Genomic DNA, 18,205 nt, shown 5'->3' with positions numbered 1-18,205 from the left:
GATATCCTCAACATCCACAACATCCTCACCTTTGTCATCCTGTAAAAATCAATGAAGCTAAGAAGGGGACTGAGGAGTGAAGAAAAAGACTTAAATAAGGGAAACCATGGTAAATAAATGTTAATTTTCCGTTAGGAAAACATCCTCACATGTTCAACTATATACACCTTCCAGGCTGACACTGTTTGGTGTGGCCCTAGCTTAGAAGGTCTAGCATGTTGCTTAGCAATAGAAGGGAAAGAAAGACTGAGAATCTATAGAATGTGTCACATGCTGATGCGTATCTGATAACTGTCTTCATACTTTCTATCTGTACACCAGGTACAGAGTTGTTTTTTCAGACCTCTTATTATAAGGAAACATATACATTTTATGTTTTTTAAATTTAATATACAATTTTTACCTTATAGACACATTGTTAAGAAACTCAGTCAAAGTCTTTGATTGTCCCAGTGCGTCTTTTTCTTCTTCCGAAAATTCTCTTGGATAATATTGCGTAGTAGCATTTTTGGGATATGTCCTAATATATTGAAAGAAATCGAACACTAAAAGTTAGATCAAAGACAAGCAAATATAGGTCATAACAGGGCAAAGATTTTTCTCTGTGACAATATTAGGATATTATTTTATACTTAAATTCTATATATTGAATTCTTTCTTTATCCTAGACAATTGATGTTGGTTGCCATTCTAACTATTTGTGAATTTCTCTTTGACATAATCAACAAGTTCTTTATTGTAAAAAAAAATATTTAGGGCTTCCCTGGTGGTGCAGTGGTTGAGAGTCCGCCTGCCGATGCAGGGGACACAGGTTTGTGCCCCGGTCCGGGAAGATCCCACATGCCGCGGAGCGGCTGGGCCCGTGAGCCATGGCCGCTGAGCCTGCGCGTCCGGAGCCTGTGCTCCGCGACGGGAGAGGCCACAGCGGTGAGAGGCCCGCGTACCGCAAAAAAAATAAATAAATAAAAACTATCAGGCTGTATCTTCAAAGGAAGAGCAGCATTAAAAAATATATATATATTTAGCTATCATTTTAAACTTACAGAAAAGTTGTAAGAAGGGTATAAGAAATTCCCATACATTCTTTACCCAGATTCATTAATTATTAACATTTTGTCACATTTGTGTATCATTCTTTCTTCATTTCATTAAATCAGTGTTTCTCAACCAGTGCGATCCTGTTCCATCTTCTCAATCCAGGAATACTTGGTAATGTCTGGAAACAATGTTGGCTGTCACAACTGGGAAGAGCTCCTGGCATCTAGAGGGTAGAGCCCAGGGATGCTAGAGTGCGTAAGGCAGCTCTCCCACAACAGAGAATTATCCAGCCGGTAGTGTTGAGGTTGAGAAACTCTGCTCTAAATATACAAAACCTGGAACAAGCTACATTTTGGCAGTAATGGCAGCACCATCTCTGGGAGAAAAATTATTGCATCCAGTCCACTCTCAGTGTTCACCTCCACCCTTGAACACAACACATTGTATTGTACCTCTGGGCTTTGTGAGTCTCACCCACTAGACTGAGTGAGCTCCTTGATCTTAGGGTGTGGGGCTGTAGAAAGATCATATGGCAAGTCCTTAAGAGAGTGCACTCTGGTGACAGGCTGCCTGGCTTTGAAGCCTGGTTCTATCACTTACTACCTATGTGACCCTGAGCTAATTATTTAACCTCTCTGTGCCTGGCTTTTCATCCCTAAAAGAAATTCTGAAAGTCCCTAGCTCACAGTGTCATTGTAAGGATTGAATGTGTTAATAGATGCAAAGCTTTTAAAACAGTGCCTAGGACATTTTAAGTGCTCAAAAAAAATTAGGTTGTATTTAACCTGTGTTGTTGAACAAATGTCAGGAAAATGTCTCTGAGAGGCAAGTATATTAATGGAGAGTAATCAAACAGAGCGGTAAAGAGAGTTTTGTTTATATTTAATTGAACAATGCATTCTTTTTTTCCCTGCCTAGATCAGTATCCACGGCAGAAGACAGAGTGATGGAAAGAAAGAATGCTGGTGCTGGAACCAGAGACTTGGGTTCAGATCTTAGCGTCACCTTTAATTTTCTATCCCACACTAGTACCCTCCAGGTAGGATTAAGTAAGAAATTATATGGTGCCTGGTGGTTTCATCAAAGCAGCAATATGACTGAGTCACTCTTATTTTTTAAAATGTGATTTGTTTTCTTGTTTCTCAGCAGATCTATTCATTATTGCTTTAAATTTAAATTATGTTCTAAACATTGAGCTTTCATTTTTAACCTCTTTTTGCCTTAGTTTCCTTATTTGTAAAATGGAATGGTGCCTACCTCAGAGGGCAGTTGTGAGGATTAATTGAGTTGATATGTGCAAAGTATTGATTCTTAGAAGAATGCCTGGTATGTGGTAAGAACACTGTAAACATTTGCTTTCATTGTCATTACTCTTTGAACCTCATCTTTGATTTTGTTTTTTTACTTCTTCCATCACAATCATATATCCCATCTTTTCCACCTAATTTCTGATCTTAGTAAGTGGTACGAGCATTCTCCCAAGTCACCTGGATTTGAACCATTTGAATTCCCTTTGATTTACTCCCCCCCACCACCCCACTTTGTGGGTCAAGACCTGCCGCTAAATCCTCCATCTACATAGAAACAACTGTTCATCATTATCAGTCAACATTCATTGAGAGTCTAATAAATCTAGAGTCCTGTGGTTAGGGTCCCTGTTGTTAGAAGTTCACTCTCCCTTTCTGAGTCTACCTCGTGAGTCTACCTTGGCTGACTCATTCTTTTCACTTTTCTGCAACCTGGTAGAAAAATAGAAATCTCTAGCTGTCTTGACTAAGAAATTTTTCTCAAAATCTAAGTTTCTTTTGTACTAACGAATCACCTCTCTCTTTCCTGTCTTACCCTCACTTCTTGGTGTTTAATGATCTTTGATGTCCTAATTCTCTGCCAAGACTTGACTACCAATCCTTGTCTTTCTCGTCATCTCTTTTGGTTTGGCCTGTCTGTCTATCTGCCTCCCCGGTTTCATGACCCATGTCTTGTCCTGACCGCTGGTATCTAGGTACATGTGCTCTAACTTTAACATTACATTTTAATGGTTCCTGATCCTTTGGTTCACAGAGATCTGAAAATAATGTTTTGTACTGTGGTCCACACTGAGGACCCAAGATTCTCCTGGTCACAGCCTCTCTCACTGTATATTTCATGGCTCTTCTCTAAACATTGAACTCAAGTCAGTGACGCTGCACACTCTTCCTTAACTTGATCATTCTCCTCCTCCTTCCCTTCCTTGGTTCCTTTTCCCCCTCCATTTAATAAATATGTGCCAGGAACTGTCCTAGGAGTTGGGGATATAGAAGTAAACAAAATAGACAAAGTTCCAGTCTCATGGAGCTTCAGTTCTAAGTGGTGGTGAGGCGAAGGTGAGAGAAGAGAGACAATGCTTGGTGAATTCAAGGAACAAGGAAGCCAGTGGGGCTGGAATGGATGAACCAGGGGAATTGTGGGAAATGAGGGTAGAGGGGCAGATGGAATTTAGATCACACGAAGCCTTGTAGGTTCCTTCAGGATGGGAAGCCATAGGAGGGTTTTTGTCAGTGACATGATATGACTTGCATTTTAACAGGATTAGTCTGGCTCTTCTATGAAGAACAGAATGTAGGAGGGAAAGGATGGATGGAGAAAGCCCAGTTAGGGTGCATTCCAGTAACCTAGGCAAGAGACGATCGTGGCTTGAACCAAGGTGATAGCAGTGAATATGTTTTGAAGATAGACCCAAGAAAATTCAAGGTTTGGGGTCTGAGTAATTACAAGAAGATCAGTGCCATGTACTGAGATGAGGAAGATTCAGGGAGTTTCAGGTACGAAAATAGAAAATCAAAAGTTTGTTGTTGGGCGTGTTAACTTTGAAACACCTATTAGATACTTAAGGAAGCATATGAATATATGAGTGTAGAGTTCAGGGGAGAGACTGAGCTTGAAGGTATAGATTTGGGAGCCACCAGCAAACAGATAATAGGTAACACCACAGGAATGAATAAATTCACCCAGGGATTAAGCGTAGTTAGAGAAAACAGCAAAAGGAGTTAGCTTTGGGATCCTTTAATATTTAGAAATCGGAAGGAGAAGGATCAAGTGAAAGAGACTGAGAAGCAGCTGCCAGTGAGTTAGGAGGGGTACACTGAGTATTGCCCATAAGCCAAGAAGGAGAAATAGTCAACCATGTTAAATACTGATGAGAAGCGGAGAAAGAGGGTGTCTGAAAATGGGATTAGGCGATCAGACCACTGCAGGTCTTTGGTGACCTTGTTAAGACTAGAGTGGGCTCAAGGCAGAATGGAAGAGAAGGTGCAACTAGAGAATGTGAAAAACTGCTGTGAGGAGTTTTGTTGTTAAAAAGAAAAAGAAAAAAAAAGCAGAGAAAGTAGCTAATAGCCAGAAAGGTTGAAACAGTTTTTTGTTTGTTGGCTTTAATGATGGGAGTTACAGCATTTGGTATTTATACATGTCTCCTCTTCACCGTCTCTTCTTGGTTTGCTGACACCATCTTACTTTACCTGGTTTAGTTACAGTAGATTCCCATTTGGCCAATCTCCTCAACTCCCGGTTTTTTTTTTTTTTCCCTCTGCACTCCAATACATACTGCCTGGCTCATCTTACTTTAATAGCTTTAATCTTGCCTCTCCCTTGCTTCAGACCTTGCCAAAATTCCCTATTGTCTGCCACAGAGAATCTGCTTGTCTCTGCTGCTCCCTCCACGCTACTCAGGCTGGTCACCTTGTGGTCCCATGCAGACTCTGTTCATCCCACCCCCTAGATGTTCAGGTCATTTAAAAAAATCTGGGATGTTTTCCCTTTATGTCTCCAAATCATATTCAACATTTGTAGCTTATCTTTTATTGATCTAAAATTATTTCAAAATAACTTTTTTTAATCCTAAAAAATATGCATAGATTACCTAAATACGTCTTCAGATTTATACAACATTCAAAGCTGAGCTCAAGTCCCCAAAACATTCCCTCAGCAATCAATTTTACATCAATTCATTCACTGGATAAATTTTAATTAAATTACAAATTTAATTAATCATTTGTAGTCTCAAAGTGCTCAGGATCTAAGGCAGACAGGTGAGCAGATGAATAAAATATGGGTCATCAGTACTACAGTAAAGATACCTCTAAGCTCTAGTGGGAACCCAGAGGAGAGAGTGATCAGCTCTACCTGGAGTTTCTAGGAAATCATAGAGGAGGGGGTACTGAACTGGAACTTAAAGGGTGAAGAGGGGTGGGTAAGGTAGTGAAGGGCATTTTATGCAGAGGAATAGCAAGGGCAAAGGCAGGAAAACATGGGAGAGCAGGTATTCTGGGAGCTGGAAGTAGCTCATAGGCTAGAGCACAGAGGGCTTGCTTGGGAACAGGGCTGGACAGGCAGACAGTGCCTTGTCATGAAGGAAGGAGGACCTTATATGTCATCCTAACGGCTCTGGATGAGATGGAGAGACATGGAAGAGATTTGGGCAGTAGTGAAGTAAAACAATCTAATTTGGTACGTAAGAATGATCACTTAGGCAGTAGAATAGACAAGTTAGAAGGCAATGGTCATATTTCAGATGAGATGACCAGGTCCCCTTCTCTGAGAGAAGTACTACAGTTATTAACAGCATTGCTCATTTTCCCACTTCATAATCTTTACAGTCTTATATACTTGTATTTCATTTTCCTAGTAAGATTGTTAAAAGGCATTGTTGCCTATAATTAGATCTTGAGCTGAATTACTCTGTGGAGATCTGGCATCACTGTCAATGCATTTCTATTATACAGATCTCTCAAAGTAATCATGGATGTTGCTGGATTTTACCACAATTGCCTTTGAAAATACATATAAATTCATCACATACTTACCATCTTGTCTGAGTACTTGTGTCCTTGATTTTGGGGACTACTTGCATGCCAACATCTCTCTCAAGTTGCTTAAGGGTAAACTTTTTATCTGGGTAGGCTGTACATTCAATATAGGCATCTTTTACGCTGGAAGCATTCTGGTCACTGAACTTAACTGGGGCACCAAATTCACTTCGTTTTCGAGAAATCATATATGTAATCTGCAACACATGTAAGCAGTACAGGAAACAATCGAGTCTCTGGAGAAAAATGATGTGTGGTCGATAACACTGGTGCTCTGCCCACATCCTCTTGGACCCCTTTGTGTACTTTCTGTGCACCTTTCCAGGTCCTTTTGCTCTCTGTTCCCACAGCTACCAGCCACCTACCTCTCTTCTGTGGAGGATGCTCTAGAGCTACCAGGACCACTTTGCCTGAAGGTACAAAGAACGGGAAGTGACTGGAAGTTCATATCCAGACCAGCAATGGACTGGTGGGCGACATATGGAAGCCCATCTCTTTTGCTTCTGTTTGGGACAACTCTGAGGTATAATTTACACTCCAGAGTTCCCTAGAGGTGCAGGCTGAAGCCTTCACTCTGCCAGACTTTTGCCTGAGAGTGTACCCTTGCAGGGCTTCTGTCTCAGTCCTGCTGCTTTCCTATTCTCTTTCATAATAAATCACTTGCACACGATTGCTCCTCTCAGGGGCTGATCTGGGAATGCCACTTGGTTAGTTTCCTAGGGCTGCTGTAACCACATACCACAGACTAGGTAGCTTAAAACAACAGGAATTTATTCTCTCTTGGTTGTGGAGGCTGGAAGTCTGAACTAAGGTGTTGGAGGGTTGGTTCCTTCTGAGGCGGAATCTGTTCCCTGCCTGCTCCCAGCTTCTGATGTGATGGCCAGCAATCCTAGGTGTTGCTTGGCTTGTGATACATCACTCCAATTTCTGCCTCCGTCTTCCATGGCGTCCTCCCTGTGTCTCTATGTTTTCACAGGAGCGTCTTCTTATAATGACGCCTGCCGTATTGGATAAAACTCCCCTCATTTCCTTTCTGAGGTACTGGGGTTTAGGACTTCAACTTATCTTTTGGAGGGAGACACAGTCCAGCCCATAACACCCTCCTAAGACAGTGACCATTCTTCTATCAAAAAAAGCCATATCCCTGCAGCAAACACAGCAAACCACACTGATCCCTCGGGAATACGTGTTGCTCAGCTATAGGGAGGTGACAGCTAGACATCATATTCAAGCTGCTTACCTCTTTTGTGGATTCTTTAACTGATTCTTCCTCAATTTCTTTTTCACTGCCCAGAGAAACCCATGGTTTAGAGATAGGTGGCTTATAAATATGTATGTCTTCAGGAATATGCTCTTTATATTCTTCTTGCTCTTCTGGAACTTCTGGAGGCTGCAATAAAATAAATAGGATTCTAAAATGTATTACCAGGGCTTCCCTGGTGGCGCAGTGGTGAAGAATCCGCCTGCCAACACAGGGGACACAGGTTCGAGGCCTGGGCTGGGGAGATCCCACGTGTCGTGGAGCAACTAAGCCCGTGCGCCACAACTACTGAGCCTGCACTCTAGAGCCCGTGAGCCACAACTGAAGCCCACATGCCTAGAGCCCACGCTCCGCAACAAGAGAAGCCACCGCAATGAGAAGCTCGCGCACCGCAACGAAGTGTAGGCCCCACTCACCCCAACTAGAGAAAGCCCGCGCGCAGCAACAAAGACCCAACGCAGCCAAAAATAAATAAATAAAATAAATAATAATAAAAGTTTTAAAAATAATATATTAAAAAATAAAATAAAATATATTGCCAGAAAAAAACCTATGGCTGCCAAAGGGAAAGGGGGGAGGAATAAATTAGGAGGTGGGATTAACATATACACACTACTGTATATAAGATAGATAACCAACAAGGACCTACTGTATAGCACAGGGAACTCTACTCAGTATTTTGTAATAACTTATAAGGGAAAAGAATCTGAAAAAGAATATATATATACATATATACACATATGTATATAAAACTGAATCACATTGCTGTACACCTGAAACTAACACAACATTGTAAATCAACTACACTTCAATTAATAAAAAAGAGACAAGTTCAGCAAATATATATACATATTACGAAATTTAGGTTATAAACTTTGCTTTTATATAAATTCGTTAAGCTCTTATTATTTTTCTTCTTTGTTGGTTCATGCTTTTCAACTATGAGAGGGAAACTATGTAAAAAAAAAAAGGAAGAATGACAAAAAAGAAAGAGATCAAGGATATATATATATATATAAAGAAGATGAAAGAATCAAGAGGGGAGAGGAAAAAAAGGAAAAGATGTGTGGTAAGAAAAAAGCATTTACTGTATGCGTTTAAGAATATGGAATGCTAAAACTTGATAAAATATAAAACTAATTTTCTCTGATTTAATGAAATGTTTTTCTGATGAGAGGATTATATATATGAATAAATATGATATCCATTAAATTATAAAGAGCAAATGTTTTTTAAACCAAGATGTCCACAAGAAGATATACAGACAGATAAAGATATAGATACAGGTACATATATAGATATATAGATGTTCACTGCTACTTTATTCATAATAGTGAAAAAATGGGCAACCAGATGAATATCAATAGGGAAAAGGGTTGATACATTTTGGTATAGTCAGAAGATAAAAATCTCATAAAACAGTTGCAATGAACAAACTCAATCTACATGTATATGATTTTAAACATATCAACATGAATAGATCCTAGAATTTTACAATTTGGTGAAAAACAAAAGTTGCAAAACAAGTTGTATAATACAATTTTATATAAAATTTAAATGAAAGAAACAATAAAATGTATTATTTGTGGAGCATACATGCATGGTAACAGTATGAAACCATGGACAGAAGACTATATAACAACGTTAGAATAATAGTTCCTTATAGAGAGAAGTTAGAAAAATTGAATTAAGGAGGATATAAGAGGCAGTGAAACATTATCTCTTATATTTTCTTTCCTTTCAAAAGAATTTGAAGTAAATATGATAAAATATTAACATTTGTTAATTCTGAGTGGTGACTGTATAGATATTTGTTTCATCATCTGTGCTTTTCTATACACTTGAAATATTTCACCATAATAAAAAAATTAAAACACAGATTAAAGCAATCATAAAAATAAAACTGAAAATGTTAAGGCTAACTGAGAAATTATTTCAAATGTAAAAAGTGTTCGATATTTTAAAATTCTATGGCTTTCCTTATTTTTCTTGCTTATTGGACAACCACACAAACCCCTCTGTCTCCCTCAGTTTGACCAAACCTCCCCATGAGGATGCCAGACCGGAAGGCAAGTGTCAGAAACCTGTTGCCTTTCATGACCACTTTGAACGCAACATCCCAAAGGTGAACTGACTTCCTTTCCTTGGAAACTACCATTCTTTTATAATCTGCTTATCTTTGACACCCTGTTCCCCTCAATTGCCCACTGACCAGGTTGTCCTTTAAAAATTTTGCTTTTAAATAATCATAGCAAAAATTTATGGAGCACTTAGCTTTGTGCCAGGCACTATACAAAGGGCTTTACCTGCATCAGCCCATTTAATCTTCACAACAGCCCTATTGGTGCCACCATTTTGCAGATGAGAGGTTCAGTAGCTTACCCAAAGTCATGGTGATGGCAAGAGAAGAAGCAGGAATATGGGCCAAGGAATGGCCGAGAGCAGTGGTACTCCAGATTTGTTGTTTCCAGTCCCACTGGGTAAATGAAGGGCAAATAAGTAGAGTATCTGCTACCCTGAGTTGTCTGAGTTAGCTCACCCTTAGCCCACCTACTCTAGGCCCCAGGGAATCAGAGCTGAACGAGAATAATCATGACCATGTCTGGAGTTCCCCCAGAGGTACTGCTTCCTTCTGACAATCGACAGATTGCTTAGGGTGTGCTTACATTTAAATAGTTTTCCTTGCCCTCTTCAGTTCCAATAAAATAAAAGTTAAGTCCATATTTGAAGTCTTTGTCGTAAACAAGGAGAAGCTCATCTCCAGGATATTCCTACAAAAATATAATCAAAACAGAAGGTTAATGTTCAGTAGTCATTCAGTTTATTCAGATTTGACACAAAATTAATATTTCTTTAATCAATCAATCATAGAAGATAACCATGGTGCTAACCTATGGTTAATAACCTCAAATTGCAAAGTTATTTTATTAACTTACAAACGCTCTTAAAACACAATGCATCCAGGAAAACTTACCATGCAATTTTATTTCTAACAGGAAAAAAAGGAAGCATTCCTTTTATTTGGTATTGTGCTCTGTAGCATGTTTGCGGACAAATCAGGACTAAAATTATGAATTAAACAATTAAAGCAGTATGGGAAAATAAGGGTAGGTTCCCTTTCTAGCTAAAATTGGGCAAGGATGAGCTTTTCTGGGTGTGGAGTAAGACAAAATGTCACAGATAGGAGTTCGCTTTTCACAAAGGGTCATCAAGAAGGATTCCCAAGGAGGGATGGGCAAGCTAGCATTTGCCCAAAGTAATGGGAAATGCCAGATTTGAACTCAGAAATCTCTCCAACTTTTGTGATTATGTATCAGGAACCTCTTGAGGTAGGACTGAAAAATAAAGAGGGATACTGTACTTACCTGAATAATTTTTTTGACTGGGTAGAAATCAGATACTGCAGCTCTGTTTTCAAAGTCTGCAAAAATATCTTCTTTTCTGATAAGTTTATAAGGTTGTTCATCTGTGACATCTTCATCTATTCTGCAGTTAAATATCTCCTGGGTCTTGCTAGTTAACACTAAAGGATAAATTTCTGGATGACCTGGGAAAGGCAAAGTGGAATTTGGACATTAAATATAACCATTTAAAATATTAACACTAAGAAACATGCAATTGTTTGCTTTAAATAATTGCCTTGGTTAAAATTTTAAAAGACTTTAAAATCATTGTTCATATTTTTAAAGTAAGTTTATCCATTATAAAAAATGTCAACAAATGAACTTATTTACAAAACAGAAACAGACTCACAGACTTAGGAAACAAACGTATCGTTACAAAAGGGGAAATGTGACAGCAGGGAGGGATAAACTGGGAGTTTGGAATTGACATATACACACTACTATACTTAAAATAGATAACCAACAAGGACCTACTGTATAGCACAGGGAACTGTACTCAATATTCTATAATAACCTCAATGGGAAAAAAATCTGAAAAAGAATAGATATATGTATAACTGAATCACTTTGCTGTACACCTGAAACTAACACAGCATTGTAAATCAATTATACTCCAATATAAAATAAAAAAATTTTTTAATGTCAAAAAGATAAAAAGATGAAAATAACAATTCCCCATAATTCTATCTCTCAAGAGAGAACCTCTATTAATCGTTTGCTCTATTTCCTTCCAGTCACTCCATATATAGTATCTTAAATGAAATTCTAAATCCTGCCTTTCATACTTACTATTATGTCACTAGAATTTTACTATGACATCATATAATTTTTCTAATGCATCATTTTAAATTAATGTAATTCTATAGCATAATTTTTAACTGTTCTGTTGTTGGTAAGCATTACATTTTTTCTCATTTGTTTCTAGTGATTATAAATAACTCTACAAACAAATATATAGTTTATAAACTTTTATCACATTTCAAATTATTTTCTTAGGTTTTAAAAAAAAATTTTGTGTGTGGCTTAACATTATATTTTAAATCTGAAAGAAGACAAAGGTCAAATTCTCAAAACTAATACTTAAGATCTAATGAATAACAAAAGCGTAAGAACCAAGACAGTTATATATGATGAGAATGTACAGAAATGGCCTGCATGACAGTTGAAAATAGCAGTTCATATTTTTTTTTCAGTTATACATATACATGTATCTGTTCTTTTTCAAATTATTTTCCCAGGATAGGTTGTAAAAGTGAAATTATTGGTTCAAAGGTATTATCACCATCTTAGGCTCTATCAAACCTGTATTGCTCTCCTAAAACACCTCCTCCCTCACCCCTTCACCTGTTGCTCTCTCTCACCAGGTGACCCTGCTTCCTCTCACAGAGAAAATTCTGTGTCTGTACAGCAAAGAATCCTGTGATGTCCCGCAGCCCTGCCCACCAGCTCATCAGCACAGGCCCCGTCTTTCTGCCCTTCCCCCCAGTTCGAAGACCTGCCTGCCCCTCTCCACCCTTCTCAGCCCATCAACTCTTCCTCTCCCGTCAACCTTTCCTACCTCTGCGCTGTTTGCCCTCAGCATGCTGATTTGCTCAATGGTCTCCCGTTTTAAAGAAACTTCCCTTGACCCTAGATAGGTACCTCTGCTCCCTAGGGCTCTTTTTCAGTCAAACTTGTTATTCAGTTCTTCACACTTTTTTTTTTTTTTAAATTTATTTATTTTTGCCTGCGTTGGGTCTTTGTTGCTGTGCACGGGCTTTCTCTAGTTGTGGTGAGCAGGGGCTACTCTTCATTGCGGTGCGCGGGCTTCTCATTGCGGTGGCTTCTCTTGCTGAGGAGCACGGCCTCTAGGGAGAGCGGGCTTCGGTAGTTGTGGTGCCTGAGTTTAGTGGCTCCGCGGCATGTGGGATCATTCTGGACCAGGTCTCGAACCCGTGTCGCCTGCGTTGCCAGGTGGATTCTTAATCACTACGCCACCAGGGAAGCCCTAGTTCTTCACACTTTAAAGCTACTGACTTTCCAATTAGGTTGTATTAGTAAACCTGGAACTGGGGAGGAAGGTGAGGTAGGGAATCCTTCTTCCCTCCTCTGGTTCCCCAGTCCCAGAATTGCCCTCAAAAGAGGAGGGAGGGGAGGTTCAACAGGCTTCCATTCCTGTTCTTCCTGTCCCTTTGCCCCCCACCCCAGGTCAGTCCTGGGCAGCAGAAAGCCCTGGGACAGCAGATGGAAGAAGACAAGTTATCGTTTTGCGTCAATCTTCTCTCTCAACCCTACCTCTCATTTTCTTATCCTTTTTATCACCATCAGCTTCTACCACCCCAGGTTCAGTTCTGCATTTATCCCCAGAACTCCCTCCCCCAACTCTATGCTCCGGGGGCCCCAGAACCCACTCCCATCCTCTCCAGGCCCCCCACACCTGGATGTCCCAACATCCTCCCTCCCACTGCTCAACAGGTGCGTCCTCGAGGCGAAAAGTGCATGCAGCCTCTCAAGTAGGAATTTTGAGCTTATTTTCCCGCAGAAACATTGACCCCTCGCCCTGGAAGCTCTATGATATGATTATTCAGGTGATTATTAGTGACTCTATGCATAACACTGATTATGTATGGAAATATATTCCAAATTGCAATCAGTTGGCATAATAAACAAACATTTGGAATACAAGCGGTTCATAAATTAGGGACAAATTGCCCATTTTTATCTCCCCTTAAAATACTAACCCTAACACCTGCATGTAGAGGATGCTCAAAGGCAACTGTTTTTTTTTGTTGTTGTTGTTTGTTTGCTTCAGATCATATTTATTGTGGGGTTCGGGGTGGGGATCTTGGGGTTAGAGTGCAGCAACTGTGGCTGGCAGGATAAGCCGCTATCGATGTGCCTGCGGGAGCTGTCCAGGTGTCAGTGTTGGGATGGTCCAGGGCCAGAGGGCACGCAGGATCCCGGGGGTGCTTATGACAGGAAGCAGTGTGCTGGCGCCTGGGATGAAGGGGTCTCCAGAGCTTCACACACAGCAGGGCCCCCAGCACGCCCTCGGGGGGGGGACCTCAGGGCCCAGATCCTGGCTGCTGGTGCGGCAGAGGTGACGTTGCAGGGCAGCCACAGCCTCGGCGTCTGCCCCAAAACAGCTGTTGACTCGATTCACATGCAAGTTATCCTTTAAAATCACACTGCCAGCCATAATTTGTAGAGTGTCCGATGCATAACAGCCCTTGGAGTTTTGTCTTGGAAAACCACTAGGTGGAACTGTGAGACCCACACTGAGCTGAAGCCAAAAAGGAGGTGGCTGCCCTTCATAAACAGAGGTGCTCACAAAGACCAGAAAGCTTCCTACCCTTCACAAAACTGGAAGGACACTGACAAAGATGGTGTTCTATGTCACCTGCTCCCACTAAACATACTTCAAATCCTACTGGCTGGATATTTGTCATAAAAATAATCCTTTTACACTAATTGGGCTTTTTCAAGGCAACTTTAATAGAGGATCTAACATTCCTTTATTTAGAAGTTAGCAGTAGTAGTAGCCTGTTTCTGGCTGGGGTCGGGAATCGGTAATAACTGCAGGCAACTAGTAGCCAATAGACTACACAGAACTCCTAGAGTCTAGTACCTCCGTGCCCTACCTGAACAATGGCCAAACTAAACAGAGCAAGGCCTGACGCTACTGGCCATCCCAAGGGTCTCTGGCTAAACTCAGTGTAAGAATTGTTGTTATTTAGGCTTTGAGGCCTGCACTGAAGATAGCACTGTAGGTATGTAACAATGAGGCTCTGGTGATTAGCGATGAGATGGGCTCTGGGCTCAGTTGTGCCTCCAGCAGAGTGGTCAAGGAGGGTGAGAAGGATGTTGGAGCAGAGGAGAAGGGCTGCAGGGCCTCCTGAAGCTTACAGAGGTCAGGAGTGCCTGCCATGAGGGCAAGACCTACTGGATAGGGGCCAGGTCAGTGCAGTGAGTGAATAACAGTGTGAGTAAATAACAGCATGTTAATTATAGTAGCTTCTGTGAAGCACCTACTGCCAGACGCTATTCTAAGCACATTACATGGATTATTAATTCATTTACTCTTCATAACAACATTCAGATACTGCTCCTGTAATTGTCTCCTTTTTTTTTTTTTTTTTTTTTTGGCGATACGCGGGCGTCTCACTGTTGTGGCCTCCCCCGTTGCGGAGCACAGGCTCCGGACGCGCAGGCTCAGCAGCCATGACTCGCGGACCCAGCCGCTCCGCGGCATGTGGAATCTTCCCGGACCGGGGCACAAACCCGTTTCCCCTGCATCGGCAGGTGGACTCTCAACCACTGCGCCACCAGGAAGGCCCTGTCTCCATTTTTTAGCTGAGAAAACTGAGTCCCACAGAGTCCAAGTAAGGTATCCAAGGTTGGGGGCTGGGAGTTAGAAATAGGGGAGTTAGGATCCAAACCAAGGTCCCTGCACTGTAACTAGCAGGCCATACTTTCTCTCAAAAGTGTGAACACAGGGTTTCCCTGGCGGCGCAGTGGTTGAGAGTCCGCCTGCCGATGCAGGGGACACGGGTTCATGCCCCGGTCCGGGAAGATCCCACGTGCCGCAGAGCGGCTGGGCCCGTGAGCCATGGCCGCTGAGCCTGCGCGTCCGGAGCCTGTGCTCTGCAGCGGGAGAGGCCACAACAGTGAGAGGCCCGCGTACCGCAAAAAAAAAAAAAAAAAAAAAAAAAATCGTGAACACAGCAGAGCACAGGAGATGGTCCTCCTCCTCCTTCACAGATAGTCAGGGAGGTAAGAGAGATACACTGTATAGGATGCAGTGAATGACAGTTATTCACTTGGTAGAGCAGGAGCCAAAGACAGACTCAAGCTCCACACAAATAACTAGCTCGGAATCTTGCTGTGCGCGCAAGGAAGAGGCTGGTGCAATATAAATCATAGGTCACACATCAGTTGTCCTGCATATTGAACCAGAGTATGTAAATAAGCCCCGTGCATTTCATCCATATCTTTTTTTTAGCATTTTGGTTGTTGTTTACTTTAAAAAAATAGTTTTATTGAGATATAATTGATAAATAATAAACTGTATATATTTAAAGTGTACAATTTGATAAACATATGCATTTACCCATGAAACCATCATCACAATGGAGATAAAGAACAAATCTATAATCCCCAAAAGTTTCCTCCTGCCCCTTCTCCCAGCACCCCTCCTCACTCCCAGGTAACCACTGCTCTGCTTTCTATTGCTATAGATAAGTAGTTTGTTTTTTATGGAATAGTTATAAAACTCACCTCTCTGGGCATCTGCTTCCTCATCTGAGGAATGAGGTAGTGATACCTACCGCATGAGCTTGTTGCAGAAGTTAAATTAGGTAGTCCATGCACATTTCCTTAAAAATTGCACAACACTTTTTGTTTGTCTGTCTTCTTTTGCTCAGCACAATTATTTTGAGATTCACTCATGTTGCTGCACGTAGCAGTAGCTCATTCCTTTATATTTCTGACTAGTATTTCATAAAAGAAAAAATGAATTAGGCAAAGATTTCTTAAGAGTTACAGTTTGGGGTGTTGTATCTCAGAAATCTTTGCTAATCCAAGGTTACAAAGATTTTTCTCCTATGTTTTCTTCTAGAAGTTTTATAATATTTGGTTTTATATTTATGTCTATGATCCATTTTGAGATAATATTCATATATAATGTGCGATATGGATTGAGGTTCACTTTTTTGCATGTAAATATCCAACTGTTCCAGCATCATTTGTTGAAAAGACTATCTCTTCTCCACTGAACTGCCTTTGTACTTACTTTTGTTGAAAATCAATCGACCATATATGTGTGAATATAGTTTTGGACTCCTTATTCTCATTCACTGATCTATTTCTCTATCTTTTTTTTTGGCCGCGCCGTGCAGCTTGTGGGATCTTAGTACCCTGACCAGGGAATGAACACAGGCCCTTGGCCGTGAAAGTGCGGAGTCCTAACCACTGGACCTCAGGGGAATTCCCTATTTCTCTATCTTTATAGTATTTTGTTTTTATACTAACAACAGTAAAATGCAAACCTTCTCTGAGACAGCCCTCTGTAAGGAAATGTGCATGGACTACCTAATTTAACTTCTGCAACAAGCTCATGAGGTAGGTATCACTACCTCATTCTTCAGATGAGGAAGCAGAGGCCCAGAGAGGTGAAGTTGTTTGTGGTCACACAGTCATTAAGTGGCAGAATTATGATTCAAACCACATCTGTTTAATTCCAAAAACTGTACTATTAATCACTTGTGGTAAACAGAATAATGTCCGCCCAAAGATATCCATGTCCTAATTTCTGAAACCTGTGAATATGTTGCCTTACATGCCAAAAGGGACTTGCAGGTGTGATTAAGTTCAGGATCTTGAGATGGGAAGATTACTGGGCTCCTGAGGTGGGTCCAATGTAATCACAAGGGTCCTTATAAGAGAAAGGCAGGAGGGTCAACGCCAAGGAAGGACATGTGACACGGAGGCAGAGGTCTATGCCAGAGAAAGATTAGAAGATGCTATGCTGCTGGCTTTGAAGACAGAGGAAGGGGCCAAGAGTCAATGGACACAGGGAGCCATTAGGTGAAAAAGGTAAAAAAACAGATTATCCCTTCCGAGCCTCCAGAAGGAACCAGCACTGCCAACACCTTGACTTTACCCCAGTGAAAGTAATTTCAGACTCCTGATTTCTAAAATTGTATGATAATAAATTTGTGGTAATTTGTTATAGCAGCAATAGACCATTAATACACCACAGATACTCTAACCTGTATTAAAGTGTGACTTATAATTTGGGTAAATTATTTAACTTTTGGGAGTCACAGCACCTCCATCTTGTAATGGCCACAGCAATGTTACTTCCTAGAGCTGAAGGGATGAGGGGTATGCCGGGCACAAAGCTGTTACTCCGTAAATGTTAACTACATGTAAAAATCATACCTCTTCTCTAGAAACCTCCAGACGTTGCCTTAATTAGGAGACAGTTTTTAGCTATTCCATTGCTCCCTTGGTTCCTTGGTAGGAAAGGGAAACCTAGTCCCCTGCAGCATAACAGCCACAAGTCCTGAGTGACAGCTGACAATGTCAGACCCCACATCAAGGAAGTCAGAGGGTCCTGGTGTTGCCTGAGGGGAGTCTGGGGGTAGAGAGAGAGGCTGTAAAATAAGGGGATGCTAAGTCAAAACCTACCCTCAAGTCTCACTACAAAGTGCTAAGATTTCTTTTTCTTTTTTGTTTTTCTCCTTAAAGAAACATACTCACATCTATTTTTCAGCCCATATACTTTCAGCTGACACCTCTCCACCATGCCCCATTCTCAGGTCCATGGATTTGCTTACCAGTTAATTATTTAGTCAGGAAATATTTACTATGCAGCTACTATGTGAAAAGCATGGTGCTAATGCCAGGGTATACAATCTAGAGGGGGAGACAGACATTAAATAGATAAATACACTCAGAAATACATAAGGACAAATGGTGACAAGTGCTATCTAGGAGAAAACAGGGTGAGAGATAGAACATAGGACTAAGGAGGGTGGTAGTGCTGGTGGTCTGTCTAAACAGGAAGAACAGGGAAAGCAATTCATTCATTTATTCAATCAATCAATCAACAAATATTTATTGAGTGCTTATTCTGTATCAAGATAGGCATTGGGGTAGAGGGGTGAACAAGAGTT

At 40.9% G+C, this 18,205-nt stretch overlaps 1 protein-coding gene across 1 annotated transcript in view; it reads right to left on the bottom strand.

Annotated features, from left to right (window-relative positions):
* The window catches only part of DNAI3 (dynein axonemal intermediate chain 3), a 61,448-nt gene extending 43,613 nt beyond the window's left edge, over positions 1–17,835 (bottom strand). Inside the window, exons 1-6 of the mRNA XM_027113937.1 lie at positions 17,790–17,835; positions 10,509–10,690; positions 9,810–9,914; positions 7,123–7,272; positions 5,880–6,079; positions 404–520 (exon numbers count right to left, since the gene is read on the bottom strand). Of these exons, the coding sequence (XP_026969738.1) occupies positions 404–520; positions 5,880–6,079; positions 7,123–7,272; positions 9,810–9,914; positions 10,509–10,690; positions 17,790–17,835 (800 nt within the window). The remainder of the gene's footprint in view (positions 1–403; positions 521–5,879; positions 6,080–7,122; positions 7,273–9,809; positions 9,915–10,508; positions 10,691–17,789) is intronic.
* Positions 17,836–18,205: the final 370 nt, after the last annotated feature.

This window comes from Aethalodelphis obliquidens, unplaced genomic scaffold, assembly GCF_003676395.1.
Source record: "Aethalodelphis obliquidens isolate GAN/ISIS:26980383/991018 unplaced genomic scaffold, ASM367639v1 scaffold13, whole genome shotgun sequence".
In the NCBI taxonomy this organism is placed as follows: Eukaryota; Metazoa; Chordata; class Mammalia; order Artiodactyla; family Delphinidae; genus Aethalodelphis; species Aethalodelphis obliquidens.
The sequence above is the reverse complement of the archived record's forward strand: the minus strand, read 5'-3'. Positions and strand labels throughout refer to the sequence as shown.